This window comes from Episyrphus balteatus, chromosome 3 (assembly GCF_945859705.1).
Source record: "Episyrphus balteatus chromosome 3, idEpiBalt1.1, whole genome shotgun sequence".
Classification (NCBI taxonomy): Eukaryota; Metazoa; Arthropoda; class Insecta; order Diptera; family Syrphidae; genus Episyrphus; species Episyrphus balteatus.
In genome coordinates this window covers 347379-363436 of record NC_079136.1, presented here as the reverse complement: position 1 = coordinate 363436, position 16058 = coordinate 347379, and the positions used below count along the sequence as shown (strand labels likewise).

Genomic DNA, 16058 nt, shown 5'->3' with positions numbered 1-16058 from the left:
TTTTTGGAAAAAAAGTTTTAAAATAAAATTGGTAGGCCATTTTGTAGAAATCACTAATCAACATCTAAAAACAAAATTTCAAAAAATTCAATGTCCCGTTTTCGAAAATTTGGTTTAAAAAAAAAAAAATTCAAAATTTTTTTAATAATCCAAAAATTATTTTTTGGAAATTTTATTTTTGGCTCATACTAAAATCATATAAATGCTTCTCTACAAAAAGTTTCGTTGAAATCGAATAAGAACTTTCGAAGATAATCGGATTTGAAAAAAACGGTTCTATGGCAGGTATCGTTAATAATGATTTTCAAAAAAAAAATTTTTATTAGAAGATAGACCTTGTCTTTTTAACTTACATTTGAATTTTTTAAACAAAATCGTTGGAGCCGTTTTTGAGCAATTTCAATTTTACTAAAATCGGTATATGACAAGTACCGTTATTTTTGGTCCAAAAAAATTAATTCCAAAAACCCCTCTGTAGAGTCGCCAAATAATTCCACATACCAAGTTTGACATCAATCGGTTCATCCGTTTAGGCTGTAGCTTCGTTTACAAACAGACAGACAGACGGACTTCCGGGACCCACTTTTTTGGCATTCTCTACCATCGTAATGTCATGGAAAAATGCTATCTCAACTTTTTTTTTTTTGTACGAATGCATAACTTGATATATGTATACTACCTATAACGCGAGTAAAAAGTACGTATACACCACAGTGACCAAATTTATCTTTTTAATTCAAATGTGATTTTGGAAGAACTAAAGAAGGGAAATAAGTTAAGACTGTCATACTCTGACTTTTAAATATGAATTATTGCCTACGATCATAATCCGAGATTTGTAATTCAGATTTTACATCATACTAAAATCCTACCAAAATGTATTTGCATCTGTTTTTTTTTTTAAGAAATATCTATCCTTGTAACGAAATGATTTTTGAAGTGATTTTTTTAAAATTATTTCTTAAATTATTTAAAAATATATGACCATAAAATACAATATACATAGGTGGAATGCAATCACTTCGAATAAAAACTCGTTTTGTTTTACGTTAACAGAAAATACTACTTATTCTATTCTTGTGTTAGTTATTCTGAAAACATAGTTGAGTTTGCTTTAAAAGTAAATCCACTTTCAACAAAAAAATGTTGAGCCTATAAAACCAAAGATTCGTAGTGTAAGTGTAAGGATTTGAAGAGCAGGACTTCTTTTATAAATAAAGCATTTAAAACGATTTCTAGTTTATTTGCAATTCAACGACAAATTGCTGGTGAAGCTGATTTTCTTTTTTTTTTTTTTAAAGCCCGCAGTTTCAGAATTATTCATACGAAACCATTACAGTTTTTTAATTTATTAAAAAGTACACTTTTAAAAGAAATTTAGTTAAAAAAAAAACATTTTAAATTCTTTAAAGAACTAATTTACGTAGTACTAGTAGGTACTTAATGGAATCTTTCTTTTAAAAAGTCCCACATAAAAAATTTATTTCAGTTTAAATTCATGAAAAGATGGCAAAAATATTATATTTTAGTAGAATATCTAAAAAACGAGCATCCTTCCAAGAAAATTCTACATAAAATAAAAGAACATTGCTCAAATATGGTTGATACAAATACTTAAGTTAGTAGTATTCTGCCCATAATTTCGTAAAGGCCCTAACTACAAAATTTTCGATTTTGATTTTTTTTGCATATTTGGAGTTAGGGCATTGTCTCTGATTTATTCTCATTTATTTTTTTAGCCTAGGTCTTTAAATAAGTTAGAAAATTCAAATTTTCATTTTTATATGCAAATTGCGATATTGGATTAAGTGTTTCCCTCTATAACTCAGAAGTAAGAAAAATGTAGTTAGGGCCTTTACGAGATTATGGGCAGTATTAAATACCGTCGATGCTGCATTTTTACTTAGGTATTTCTTACTTTTAATATTCAAATGCTCTGACAAATTTTGCTAAACAGAATTTTATAGTTTGTGGGGATTTCTTTATTCTTAACATACAAAAACTTGAAAAATATACATAAATGTTGTCCCATTACTATATTATTGGTTAGTGAAGAAAAAACACTTAAATATTTAGTAGACTTTTAATTTTAGACCAATAAACCTAGATTCAATAATTTTTCTCTTTCAGGGAATGCGAATGTCTGGGGAAAACTTGGAAATATTACATTTGACAATGTTGGAACGAGAAAGCGCAGGTTCTTATGCATGTGGAGCAACGAATACCGAAGGAGAAACCAGAAGTTCTAGTCTAACGTTAAAAGTGCAATGTAAGTAACGTTTTTTGATATTAGGTCTTCAATGAAATCTTTTGATTGAATAAATTCCATAGAAATGTGTCTGGTTTGGTACAATTTTTCGATCTTCACATTATAAATTTTTGTGAATTTGTCCTTTCTCCAATTCTTTTTTCATTATTTTTTTTCTAAATTTTAATTTAAAAATAAAGTTTAATATGATTTACAATCGATTTTCTTAAATAAGATCTAATATTAAAATAGAACTTTTAATAACAGATTAAGCAATTTGAAACCAAATACCGTAAAAATACTTGTGGTCAAAACTGTTTGCAATTACAGACTCTCCAAGATGCAAGCCTGGCACAGAACAAACCTCAGTGGGTGCTATAAATATGCATTCCATATCTGTCAAATGTGAGGTAGATGCCGATCCATCAGATTCAGTTAAATTCAGTTGGACATACAACAACACAAGAAATGTATCTCCGGTAAGTAAGATTCCATCCATGACATTGTCCATAGTTAATTGCTATTTAAAAACACATCATTTAGGCTTTTGTAATAACTTTGATCTATTTTGCATTTAAATTAAAATGTCTTCTCTTCTCTCTCTTCAAGGTTTTGAATTCAAGAATTCTATCGAATGGATTGGTGAGCACAATGACATATCTACCCCAAACCGATTCCGAGCTAATAACACTTGCCTGCTGGGCTAGCAATGCTGTTGGACGTCAAACGACGCCCTGTTTGGTTCATATTCTGCCTGCCAGTAAGTTTATTTGATTCGTTTTTGAAATTCCTTGGGGTCGTAATGCATAATGTATATTGGAATCGGAATCGGAATCTACTTGCTCTGGATAAACAACTTCAGTATTTATCATGACTGTATTATCAGGCGAATATAAATTAATATTAAGTGGCCCTTAGGGATTTCAATGTATGCGAACGTGAAACGATAAAACATTTTCACAACGCAAACGACTCTGTGCTGTATATTTTAAAAACGTTTTAAAAAATCATTTCCCAAGCCAAATCCGATTGGGTTTTAGGCTCTTCGTCTTAACGTTTTGCTCTCTGCGCGATATGACACGACATGAAAACATAAAACCTCTATACCTCCTTTTCTTCCTGTGTGGCGTCGCATCGAACTCCAATTCGAACCAACAAAGCTAACAACAATTTAGTTAAACTGACAATCCTCTTTATTTTTCGTAAGGGGTTTTATATCATTTCCGAAATAAGTTCAATAAAGTGGAATAATTTAAACCAGACAGCTTAACATATCGCAAACACATTATGAACACACGCATAGATATAGGCGGAGATGCCTGATGCCTACCTGTTCCTCTACTCGTTTACCTACACCTGTAGGGATGGCATTTTGTGGGTGTGTGTTTATCCTGTATCAGGATTTTAATTTCGCAAAACTTCCCGAGTATATAGGGTAACGGCAACCAAAACCAACGGCAGAGGACTAAAGAAAATAATCAATTTTGCTGTCAAGTCTCTGAATAAAACTGTTGATCAGGTGTATGCGATGTTTTTTTTTTTGGTTGGGGGGGGGGGGGGATGCAAAGGGGTGAAATGTTTATTGTGAAATAAAAAAATTAAATTGTGGGTAGGTGTAGGTAGAGGTAAATATTTTTTTGAAATTCAAAATATACATACAAAAGTATGGTGTACTTATATTCATTTTCATTATTATCTATCACAGAACAGAAAACCGGATAAAGAGATTAAAGTGGATATATGATGTGATGAGAAGGCTTAATAATGCAATAAGGCTTCAAGCTAACTCAAATAACTTGCTTAATCAAATTACTCGTACTGTATTGTTTTGTTGATTAAATTTTAGGAAAACATAATTTGTGAGTTTTGAGAGATATTGAATGAAGCTAAAGATGAAGATTTAAGCTCGTTTGTAATCCTTTTCCTGCTAACTTTTGGCAATTATAATATCGTTAAATAATTCCTTAGCTTTTGTTATGTGATATTTTTTTTGTTTAAAGTATTAAAAAATACCTTCTTCGATTTAGTTAAAATTTTCACAACACAATATCTAGTAAGTATCTAAGGAAAATCTCACATTTGCAAATAAATTTTCAAGTAGGGGAAGTGGGGCAAGACCGCCTATGGGGGCAAGACGGTTTTCGTACTATGTTGTATGAAAAAAAGTAAAATTGGCAACACTTGCAATATAAAATAGGTGCCAATTTGGTTAAGACCCCGAAGAGTTACAATAAATTTTGTGATTTTTCATCAAATTGTTATCGTTCATGTGAAAAGTCAGTTGTATTTTTGACACTGAAATAATTAAAATTTTTAACATTTCCTTTTTTTATAATAGAAAGTGAATATTAAAAAGTATTTTCGGCGAAAGAAGGAGTCATAAAGATAAATTAAAAAAAAAAATAATACAGAACATCAAATATGATCTGACTTGGGCAAGTCCGTCCATGGGCGAAATTGGAAGCTCTGGTAGCTCAAACAAAGTGAAAAAAGAAGTTCACCGTTAAATCTTCCAAAAAGCTAAGCAACAGGCGCCAAACAATACTGTAATTGATGATTCTGATAAAGAGGACTTTGCAGATTATATTTGTACCTTCTATCTGCAACTGTTTTCTTGATCCAATCCAAAGTATTGTTGAATAAATCATTAATTGATATTCTTTTTTTTTTGTGGTCTAATTGTAGATTTAATTATCTCTAATTGATGTTAAATAAATAAATAAATAAATAAATAAATAATTGATCAAAAGTAAAAATTCTAACTTAAGAAAATAAGGATTTTGTAAAATATTGAAATTACGGAAATGACACCAATTAGAAGATATTTTTTCATTGGGCATAAAGATCGGTATTGTAAAAATTAGATTTTTGCTTATTCAGTTAATATTTGACAAAAAAAGGTCAAGAACACACAAATAATTCATACTAAAGAAGGGGGTACGGTTAATCAATCGTTCAGAAGCGACTGGTTTCTGAGTGACAAAAATAGCCCAAATTACATTTAAGTATATTTTTTTACATGACAAGCCTATATTTTTGACCACACGATCTTATAACTTCGAGAGTCCCATCAAAAATTAAATGACTTTTGTTGAGAGTGATAGCGAACAAAGCCAATAGCCGATAACGACTTACGAAAAGTACCACCTACCTAGGGCTTCCAATCCCGATCCAATTCCCAATTTTTTTTCATTCGGAAGCAGATATTTTTGAATCAAAGTGTCGAAACAAGTTTTGGTTTACAGATACGAGTTCACAATTGAAATGCCTAACTATTTATTTAAAAAAATTAAAACTTTTTTTCGGACTTTCACGAATAAATCAAAGTTAACCCCTTGCCTAAAAAAATACATTTTCAAACATTTTCTCCACATCTATCCAATGAGACATCTTAATTAAGGTCTCTTTAAGCTCTATATAAAGCTAAAAATCAAAGGTCCAAAAGAGGTCTGTTTGCTGAATTATTTACAATCGAAATAATTTTTTTTTTCATTCAGAAAAAGATATTTTCGGATCAAAGTCCCGAAACAAGTTTTGGTTTACAGATTGTTTCATTGTGAGATTAATGTTAAAAATTAAAAATAATGTTTTCAATATTTTTAAGAAAAAATGAAGGTTAACCCCTTGCCTAAAAAATTACATTTTCAAAAACTTTTTCCAAATCCATCGAATGAGAAATCATAAGAAAGGTCTCTCTAATCTTGTGAAGTCTGGTTGCTGAATTATTTGCAATCGAAATAATTTTTTTTTTCATTGGCATACCTATCAATTTATGTAAAAAACTCAAACTTTATTTTTTCGGATTTTCGAGAAAAAATCAACTTTAACCCCTTGCCTAAGAAAAAAACATTTTCAAAAATTTCTTCCAAATCGAAATCAGTCAATTTCCAGTAACTTTACAAAATTAATTTTTGCTCATAACATTGTTCGTAAATTTTAAGATTTCGATAAATAAAAGCCTTTTTTCCACAAAAAAAAACTCAACTTTAAATATTAAGTAACTTTCAATAAATCCATTAATGTTTCATAAATAATTTTATAAGGATGTGGAGATTTACATATAAAGGAATATCACAATTTTTTTCCCTTTAATGCTAGGTACCTTTTAAAATATTTGCCCACTTTAAGAAATATAATTAAATTCATGAAAAGGTTCCTTGTTTCGGTTAGGTTGGTATACATCCAGCCAAGTGTCAAAAAAGGTGATACTTTTGTTTTTAATTGAGGTCAGGTCATAATAATTCACAAATGTTTTAGTAACCTTTAAGAGCGCGCAACGAGCAGAAACACATTTACCTATCTTGTGTATATAATTACACTCTGGCATCATATCACAAAAGCACCTACCTTACACACACACACACATACAACACTTTATTTCTATCTGGCCATTTTTGATAACGCCTGGTCCTGGCAATTAAAAAGCACACGGTTATATGTATTTCGCTTCCTGATAAACTGTAAAGCAAAATACTTAGGGTTGAAACAGTGTGACACGAAAAGACAACACCGATGATGAGTTTGTATTAATCAGGACCTTCAGTCTCGGCAGTGTGTATATGTTATACCGTCATCGTCATCGCGAATGCTTAAGCAATGACAAAAAAAAAAAAGAAAAATACAGGACAGGACATTTTTAACATTTTAAACATTTTTAATATGGCACATTAACATTACATACATTTTAACGTTAACGCACCGCACCTACTGACTTTTATTTTAAATTTGATGTGCCGCAAGGCTCTCTCTCACTGTGTAGATATAATATAACGATAAGAATTGTTTATATTTCAGATACACCTGAGGCCCCGAAGGGATGTGAATTGCGTAACGATACATTCTTGGAGGTTGTTTGCGTTGCTGGCAGTGATGGAGGCCTCCTGCAACACTTTCTTCTCGAGGTTATCGGGGGAAATCCAATCTACTCGAGCGACACAACAAGAACTTTCACCGAACCTGAAACCAACGATAATGAGATTTCAACGATGAATGATCAGGTGAGGGTTATTCCGGCAGCTAACGGCGCGGCGGTGGCGGGCAAGGTTTGAGAATTTAATTTATAAACATGAGCGCATACCTACGAAAGAGAATACGATTCAACTGAACTGAAGCGAGCGAGCATCACCATCAGAAAACTCAACTACAAAATACATACATTCAGTCAGTTCAGTCATTCAGTCAGTCAGTCAGACCAGAACAGACCAAACCAGACCTCAGACTCAACTCAACTCAATTCAACTCATTCCCTCTCTGTTCTCACAGTCTTCAGTGTCTTGGTCTTCAGTCCCAACTGACAGTGAAACCAATCCCTGTCACATAAATTGTTTCCATTTCAAAAGAGAAATCCGTACAATATCATCGGAAATAAGGATGCGAAACCATTTTCCGGTCGAATTGTAATTCGTCAAGTAATCTTGGAATGTATGGACTCTTTCGACGATTTGCTTGGCCTTCTTTGCTTTGTTTATATTTTACACATGGATGCGGATCCTGTTTTCGAATTCTTCTTATTTTTTCTCCTCTGATTGAATGATTTTCTGTACTTTTTTTTGGATTTTTATTTTCTTATTCGTTAGGTATCCATCCTGTTTCGTTCAATTCATGGGCCATTTAGTGACCTTTCTTCAAAAATGTATAAAAAAGATTTTATAAATGAAAATAAAATTCTTCTTCTTATTTTTTTTTTTTGTTTGTGAATTTGTGAATTTATTCAGTAAATAAGTAGAGAGATACCTATCTAATATTCCGACAGGCCTAATTTTTCCTTCCTCAAGTTCATGTTCGTTTTGATTTAAAACCCGTTGTTCTGTGAAATGTATGCGCATGTTGAACCGTTTTTTTTTGTCTGCCATTTTGCTGGTCGAATCAAAATATGGCTATTTATTTAGATAGCCGAAGATAGGGTTGCCAAGTGAACACAAATTTCTAAGTTTTTTGTGAATGTTTTTAAGAGAGACAATTTGTGTGCCTCCAAAAATTAAACTCAAAGTCTTATAAAAGGAACACAGAATTTTGACGTTGAAAAATGTAAAAAAAAAACAATAAAATATCACATTTGGCATAGAATTTGTTTAGTTTGATGGTAACCCTATTCTAAAAACCTCAACTCTATCGTAAAAGAACTTGAGTTGAATATAATATCTATACACAAAGGTTTGGCAATTAAGTGTTTATCTTTTGTGTAGGAATATAAAAATACTACACAAACATACATTCATATATGCATAGGGCCAGTTTGAGAAATTCATAATGTAACCAGAGTATAATAATGGCTCAAAGGGAGCAGGAGAATATATAAATTCACAGGTCGATGATAATGAGGGTAGTTTCGGCCATTTCAGTTCCCAATGCGATATAATTTCGTAGTCAATTGACTGATAACGAACGGTCACGTTTTAACTGAAAAGTCATCGGAAATGGTTGGCTATAAACATTTACAAGTAGGCTTCAATAAGTCCCAAAATAAAATAAATACCCTAGGGATTGAAAAAAAAACAGGCTAGATAAAGGTTTGCAAAAAAAAAACACCAATAACAAAAAAAAAAGGTATAAGAAGAAAAAAAAATATTTTTGCGGCAGAACGCGGCTAGCAGTCGTTTTTATGGTGTGAAATAAATTTTTAAAAAAAGGGAGGAATTGAATTTAAATTTTTACCGTTTTTTGGGTTTATGAAGAAATCTTAGTTTTTAATGTACAAAGGTATTGCTACTTAAACTGATAAATGTATTTAAAACATTTTATTTGAGAAATTGATTCGAATTGATGTAAATCGAATCACAGAAAACAACATAATAAATTAAATTGTTGTTTAAATTTTTGTTGGGTTTTCAAAAAGCAGACTTTTCTTGACAGTAATTTATGAAAACTTTCAAAAGAAGGTATTAAGGAACAAGATAAAAACATCAGTTGAAAGGAGTAATCATTTCTTACTAAGTACACTTTTTACTTAAATGATTTTTTTTTATGAAAGTGGTACAAATAATAAAAATTCCATGTTCTTACTTAACAACACGGGTATTCCAACAAAAAAGAACAAACAATAAATTGTAATGCACCACTGAACAAATTAATACAAGTGTTTTCCAAAATGTCTACAATATCCACCATTTTTATATTAATAAATTTCCAACTTTATAAAACCAATAATAATTTACAATAATTGAACACTAAAATTATTAATAGTTGGAATTATTTTAAATTTTTATAGTCTTTTAAATTAGAACTTAAAACTTAAATTTATTAGTTTATAGTTTTTTTTTAAATTAAATTTAACAATCAAGATTAATGTTAATAACTTGCGCTGGCTCTAACCAGTTTTCCCCAAGTTTTGACTAAGCTTTACGTAGGTACCTACTAGTTTTTTTTTCTAGATTTGATTTTTTTTTTTTAATTTACCAATTTATCCAGAAATATACAATACCATTTTTTTATTTGAGCTGAAATTTACCAATTTTGTCAGAAACTTACTTCTTCTGAGATTACTAATTTAGTTTCGAATTCACCAGTTTTTTTTTTCCAGAAATTTAACAGTTTCCTTTTAGACTTACAATTTATCTGCTGAAATGTACTAGTTATTATTGAATTTTTCCGTTAAACCCATTACCAGTTTCAGTACACTTGTGAGTTCAGAATTTGTTGTTGTGTGTAATAGACAAAAAATTAGCATAGTGTGTCTTTAAATTTACTAGTTTTTCAGACAATTGAGAGTAATTAGCGATCTTATGTACGTGTGTTAGACATGGTAACTAATTCACTTAAAAAAGTGTCAGATCTATGTGTTAATAAAGTTAGGGTAAAGTAGCTCCAAAAATCTAAATATTTAGTAAGGACTAGGGGGGATTCTGAAAATTTCCGGGTTTCAGTTAGATCGGAAAGAGAAATAAATGTGCATATAAAAGTGCAATAGCACATAGTAGCTATTTCAGGTAAATAATTTAGATACTCTTATATTTTCATACATTATGTTTTAAGCTTAGATGCAAAATATTTGTATTAGAAATCATTTGTAAAACTTGGGAAGCAGTCTTTTGTCTTCCTCTCTGAATCAACGATAATAAATACAAACTACAAAAACTCCTACCTGTGCTGTGAAATGCAAATTAATTTCATACCATTTGCCACAAATTTGTATACTATACTTCTACCAATAGAAGTTGAACAAAAAAATCGATTAAAGGGCTTAATAAAATGGAGAGTTTAAAAGAAATATTCCAACTTTCTGTGGTAACCTGCAGAAGTGCAGACTTGAAAGAACATTAAAATACAAAGCCAAACCTGTTGATAACTTTTATTCTGATGAACCATCTACCCTCAATTTTTGTCAAGTTAGGCTCTGCTAAAAGAGTGTTATAATTTTTTTAATAGCTTCAGAATTTTTCTGAGAAAAGAAATGTTTTGCATACTAATTTTTCCGAACAAAAACTGTAAAGACCGCTTTTAAAGTCAAAATTCAATTTTAATTATTTCGTAATTAAATAAAATGTTATCTTTTGCGTGAATATTTAATAGAAACAAAAAAAAAATTCTTCCAGAGAATTATTAAGGTAATTTCTTTCAGCTATTTCATATTTCTCTTTGTAATTATTCTTGTTAAAAAACTGAAGTTGGTCTATCCCACGTCTAAGCGACGTTTACTCCTAATTAACAATTATTTCAAATGAGAAAAGACCTAGTCAAGTATTTTTTTGTTTTGCGTTTTTTTTTTTTTTTTCTTCTCAATGAACCCCGAGGAAAAAAGTTTGTGAATTTTAATATGAATATGAAATCATTTGCGAGATGAGGCCAAACCGAAACAATCATCCCTTTTTTTTTGTATTTACGTTTTTTTTTTTGTTTTAATTTGAGTTCATTCAATTTGTTGAGGATTGATAGGGATAAAAAAAAGGTTTTGTTCTGTTTTCGTTTTAATTGACAAAATTATTCAAATAAAATAATATTATTTGTTTTGTTCTGAGGATTTTGAAAATTGTTCCATATCTTTCAAACAAAAAAAACAAATTAATTTGAAATGAGATTTTTGATTTATGTATATATCTGATGTTTATTTGTTTCCTTGTCAAAATAATTTAATTTAATTTATAATTATTTTAATATCGATATTATTAGGAATTTTTTTTTACATAAACAAAATCTCATTTTCTAAATATAATTAAAATTTATTTAAAACAATTCATTAAATTGATTTGTTGAATAGGAATTATAGTTTCAGTTGAAAATAAATTTATTAACTGAATTATCAATAAATATTATTCATACTAATTCACAGTTCTTGCAATCAAATTAATGTTCAAACCCGGGGACCTATAAATAACTCAAGGATTTCTTGTTTTTTGTTGTTCATGATTTATTATCTGTCATTAAATAAAATAAAAAAAAACTTTCAACTAATTAAAATTTTGCACTAATGAAACTGGTCAACAAATGCTTTAATTTTTTTTTCTGTAACAGAAACCAAATTAAACATTTCCAAAAAGTAAATTGTGTCGAATTGGGAATTGCTTTGTCTCATTTCAGAGAAAGTATAAAACCAAAAATTTCACTTATATTGAAAAATTATAAATTTAATCTTTCCATCGGATTTGAAGAAGAATACAAAAAAAGTCCAACTGAAAGTCAAACATGGGGATTTTCAAATTGCTGTGATGGCTAATTAAATTTTTTATAAAATATTTTTTCCTGGTATTATTACTTTGAGAGTTAAATCCCAAACCATATTTTTTTTGTTTGTTTTTGAATAACTATTAAAAAACGAAACACCTCACTAAGTTTTGAACACTTTTTCTTAGAGTACCTAAAATTAATTGGTATTGGAAAAAAATCTGTGTTTTAGAATAGAGTAACATGAGTGATGTTTCCAAAAACTTATTTTTTTCTAGGAAAATCGAATACATATTTTCAAAGCTAATATTTCGTTTGCTTAAAAAAAAATCGCAAAAAAAGTTATAAGGATTAACTATCTCATATCTATCATATATTTTTAGTCATTTTTTTAGCATTCGATTAGGGTTGCCAATTGCTGTTGATAAAAAGATGTCACCCGAAATTTTTTAGATATAAAAACGGAACGGAAAAATTTGTTGTGGATTTAAGCCTTCAATTCTATCAAATATCATACATTTTGACTGGATAATGAGTATTTCTTGCATTTTAATAGTGTTGCCGAGTAATTGCCCAAACTAAAAATATTATGACAAATAGCTTTATAGTTTAGTGGTGTAGCAATTTCAATATAGGATTAGAAATTCCCATTTTAAAAGTTTGCAATCCTATTTTTGACTTGCTATTAACGGTATAGGTACTTGCCAAAATGTTATTTTATTCTCAAAACCGGCTCAAACGAACAATCTTCACAATTTTTCTTGAGAAATTGATATGCTTTGCCAATTGTTGTTGTATTTCTTTAAATGATATACTTTTCTATAAAAAATATAAAAAAAAAATAAATTATTTACAATTAATTTTTTTTTAATCCAGGCAACGCTTGCTCCACTGTTTCGTATGCAAGAATCTAACCCAATGTTTCGATTAAATAATCTTGAGCCAGGAAGGGAATATCAATTCTTAGTCTATGCTGTTAATGCCAAAGGAAGAAGTGAGCCGCCAGTAGTTATCGAAAGAGTTCGAGTTGCCGCACAATTGGGACCATACGGTGAGTAGTCTATAAAAATCAATCCAAAAAAAACCCATTAACCTTAACCACATCTTAGCCTAATTATTTCCATATAAGTATAAAACTTTATTCATTTTAAATAAAAATTCAAACTTTTCTGTCTAGACTTTGTGTCAAGGAATAAACGAAATACCATACTCTCTAAAATCCCACAATAAAAATAATAAAAAAAAAATCCTAATAGTTCTGCAAGGACATTCGGCTTTTTTTTTTGCTGGACATAAAAGCACACAAATTGCCTCATATTTGCTCAGCAACACATCACTTAAATGAATCATTTTTTTTTCTTCTTTTTTTGTGTGTTATTTGGCTACATTTTGTGATTCAATTTGAAATCAATTAAGAACCTTCTTTAGAGAATTTTTTTTATTGTAACTTTCAATCAAGACAAACAAAGAAAAAAAAAACACATTTTTCATTTCACTTTATACCTCGCAGGAAAAAAGAAAACATTTTTCCTGCCAAAATCTCAAACAAATTAAAGAGCAAAGAAAAAGACCCCTTTTGGGAATTATTTATCTAATTTTTTCCACTGAAAATCACATAACAAGCCTCGTCAGTCTCCAGGGAAAACTGTGTACCTCCTACTATAAGATGGAGAACACAACACAAGACAAGGTGGGGTTACTCCAATCTTCAAACCAAACCAAAGGACCAGATGTGTTTCTTTACCTTTATCGAAAACAATTTCAGGTGGAATGAAAGTTATAAGGCTGAAGAAATTATACCTAAATACGTGCACATGCTAACCAAATGTTGAGCAGTGTGTGCCTCTTCAACACAACAATATTTCACTTTCCCGTGAAACGCAACACACACACACACACGTGCCTACGAATACGAGAAGAAAAATTGCCAAGTCGGCCAGGATGTTATTTATGTCTTCACCCCCCATTAGATTCGATACAAAATGGCAAATGGCTAAAGACAAGCAGAGAAGCTGTTCTGCGGAACGTCTACTACTTTTTTTTCCATCCCAGCTGTAGCGAACTTTACAAAGATATCCATTTCGTGTTTCTTGGGAGAGTGAATAGGCTATAGGGTCTTGAAGTTGGAAAACGTGCTATTAGACTCAACTCCAGTTCTCCAATTGGTATGATGCTAATTCCAATCTCTCATACTCCCTCACCCAATTTGCTCATAGCCATTCAGATTTTATTAGATTTTCATTCCAACAACAGTTTTTTTTTTGTTTTTGTTTTTTTTTTGCGTCATGCCTTACTCATTTTTTCATGTTTAATTTCAGACGAAACAATCCTATCGGAGGATCCGACCCCAGCTGAAACAACACATCAGGGCAATGAGAAGCAATCAACTTTACTTATACTGGCTGCTGTGGTAGCGATAGGCGCCGTTATAGTTACGTCAATTATAGTTGCTGGAATTGTAGTCGTTTGCAAACACCGGCCGAGACCACCTGAGCCCCAGGACGTCCGAAAGAGTATGAGGTGCGTTGCATGAAACACAAAATAAATGACCCCCAAAGTGTGTGTAGGTTAGTGGAAGTGGAAGGAAATATGGAAATGGAAACCTTGGAGATGGTTCATCGCTGATTAACTGGGATGCTGACTTTCATTTTGTACCTACTCTTCCTTTTCAACAACCCCTTGCTCGCTGATGTACGAGTAAATAGCGTCCAAATTTAAAGCTCAAATAAAGTGCCTACCTAGAAGTTGCCATTTTGGAGGAATTTTGTATAAGAAAAGCAGGCAATTTGCTTTTGAAAAGCAGTCATTTTTTTTTTTACTTTTAAATTCAGTTTTGAAGGATGTGCTTGTCAGGATTTTTGTGTCCTTTTGTCGAAAGTCACTTTTCTTGGTATAGAAAAGGTACCTATACAGAATGGGGAAAGGACTTAGGAACATTATTTGTTTTCATTCAACTTGTTAAAAGTTTATCCTGTGATTGAAATTTATACGAGTCCTTGCTTTAATATTTTTTTTTCTTTTCTTCTTTTTTCTATTTTCAACTCAACTATATACTTATAGAAAGTGGTGTCTTATAGCAACGAAAATGGTTTCTTTTCTTAGCAACTGTAGGAAAAGAAAATACTTGGCTTATGTCGTTGGTTGTCCTTATTGTCCTTTGTCCAACATCCGCCACAACCATATACAAATAAATTCGCTACAAAAATTCCAGGGATAGCCAGTGTTGCTTGCCTAGCTTAGCGTATAATTCGGTGGGATGGAGTTGGAGTGGATTTGTTGGGTGTCCCCTTTACTTTGTATAATTCCTAAAAATAACTTGTAAACTCTGACTAATAAACATGGATAAAACATTCGCATAAATTGTGACTACTTTGCAACTTGTTCTTGTATACATTGTCCATTGTACATACACAATTTGAATGAATGAAGTTTGTCTGCACCAAGTACAAGGATAATACAAAAAAAAAGGTACCCTATTTTGGACATCCGTATCCATCGGTTCGACCGCTCGTTGTTTGTCGGGCGTCCTTTCCACCCACGACAAAGACCTTTTAATGGACACTCATTTTAATAACAAAACAAATCTCCTACTTAAAATACTTTAAACTACAAATGATGCAAGCTTATAATGCTCGGTCTCATCAGTAACGAAAGTAAATGTTTAAATAAATTGTTGTGTATTTTTTCGTTTGTGTCTTGAATATTTATTTGAAGGGTTTAATTACGTAATTATATGCAAATGGAGATCTTACTTTGTTATTTATGTTGCTGATAATTTATATTTATTAAAAGAATCTTGGTTCTTTTTGGGCTCAAGTCGAAATTTAAATTATTACTTTGGAGAACAAGTCGAAATATGTGGTGTATGCGATAAATTTCTTTGGTCTATCATTTTGTTCTTAAAATAGAATTTTTATCTGTATAACAAAGTTTTTCTTATAAAAACAATAAAGATACGGTCATAAATGTCACATCCGTAACTTATTTTATCACACCCCGTGACGTATTGAATGTCACACCCGAAACTTAATGAAAGTTTTGAAACGAAAATAGTTAGGGTAATTGCGGGATAGATGCCGCGGTTTTTGAAAAATTAATTTTTAAATTATATAATGGTGAAAAATTTTAAATTTTTTTAAAAAAACTAAACAATGGGTTTGTTTACTATCCTAAAAAAATACTTAACCTAAAAAAAAATTATTTTTTTTATGAA

General features: G+C 30.6%; 1 protein-coding gene across 7 annotated transcripts in view; it reads left to right on the top strand.

Moving 5' to 3' along the window:
- Positions 1 to 16058, top strand: part of LOC129917120 (hemicentin-1) — a 128675-nt gene that overhangs the window by 90477 nt on the left and 22140 nt on the right. For all 7 annotated transcript variants that reach the window (XM_055997470.1, XM_055997472.1, XM_055997474.1 and 4 more), the window contains exons 10-15: positions 2131 to 2269; positions 2579 to 2727; positions 2858 to 3008; positions 7043 to 7245; positions 12722 to 12896; positions 14164 to 14365. In XM_055997470.1, coding sequence (XP_055853445.1) covers positions 2131 to 2269; positions 2579 to 2727; positions 2858 to 3008; positions 7043 to 7245; positions 12722 to 12896; positions 14164 to 14365 — 1019 coding nt within the window. The remainder of the gene's footprint in view (positions 1 to 2130; positions 2270 to 2578; positions 2728 to 2857; positions 3009 to 7042; positions 7246 to 12721; positions 12897 to 14163; positions 14366 to 16058) is intronic.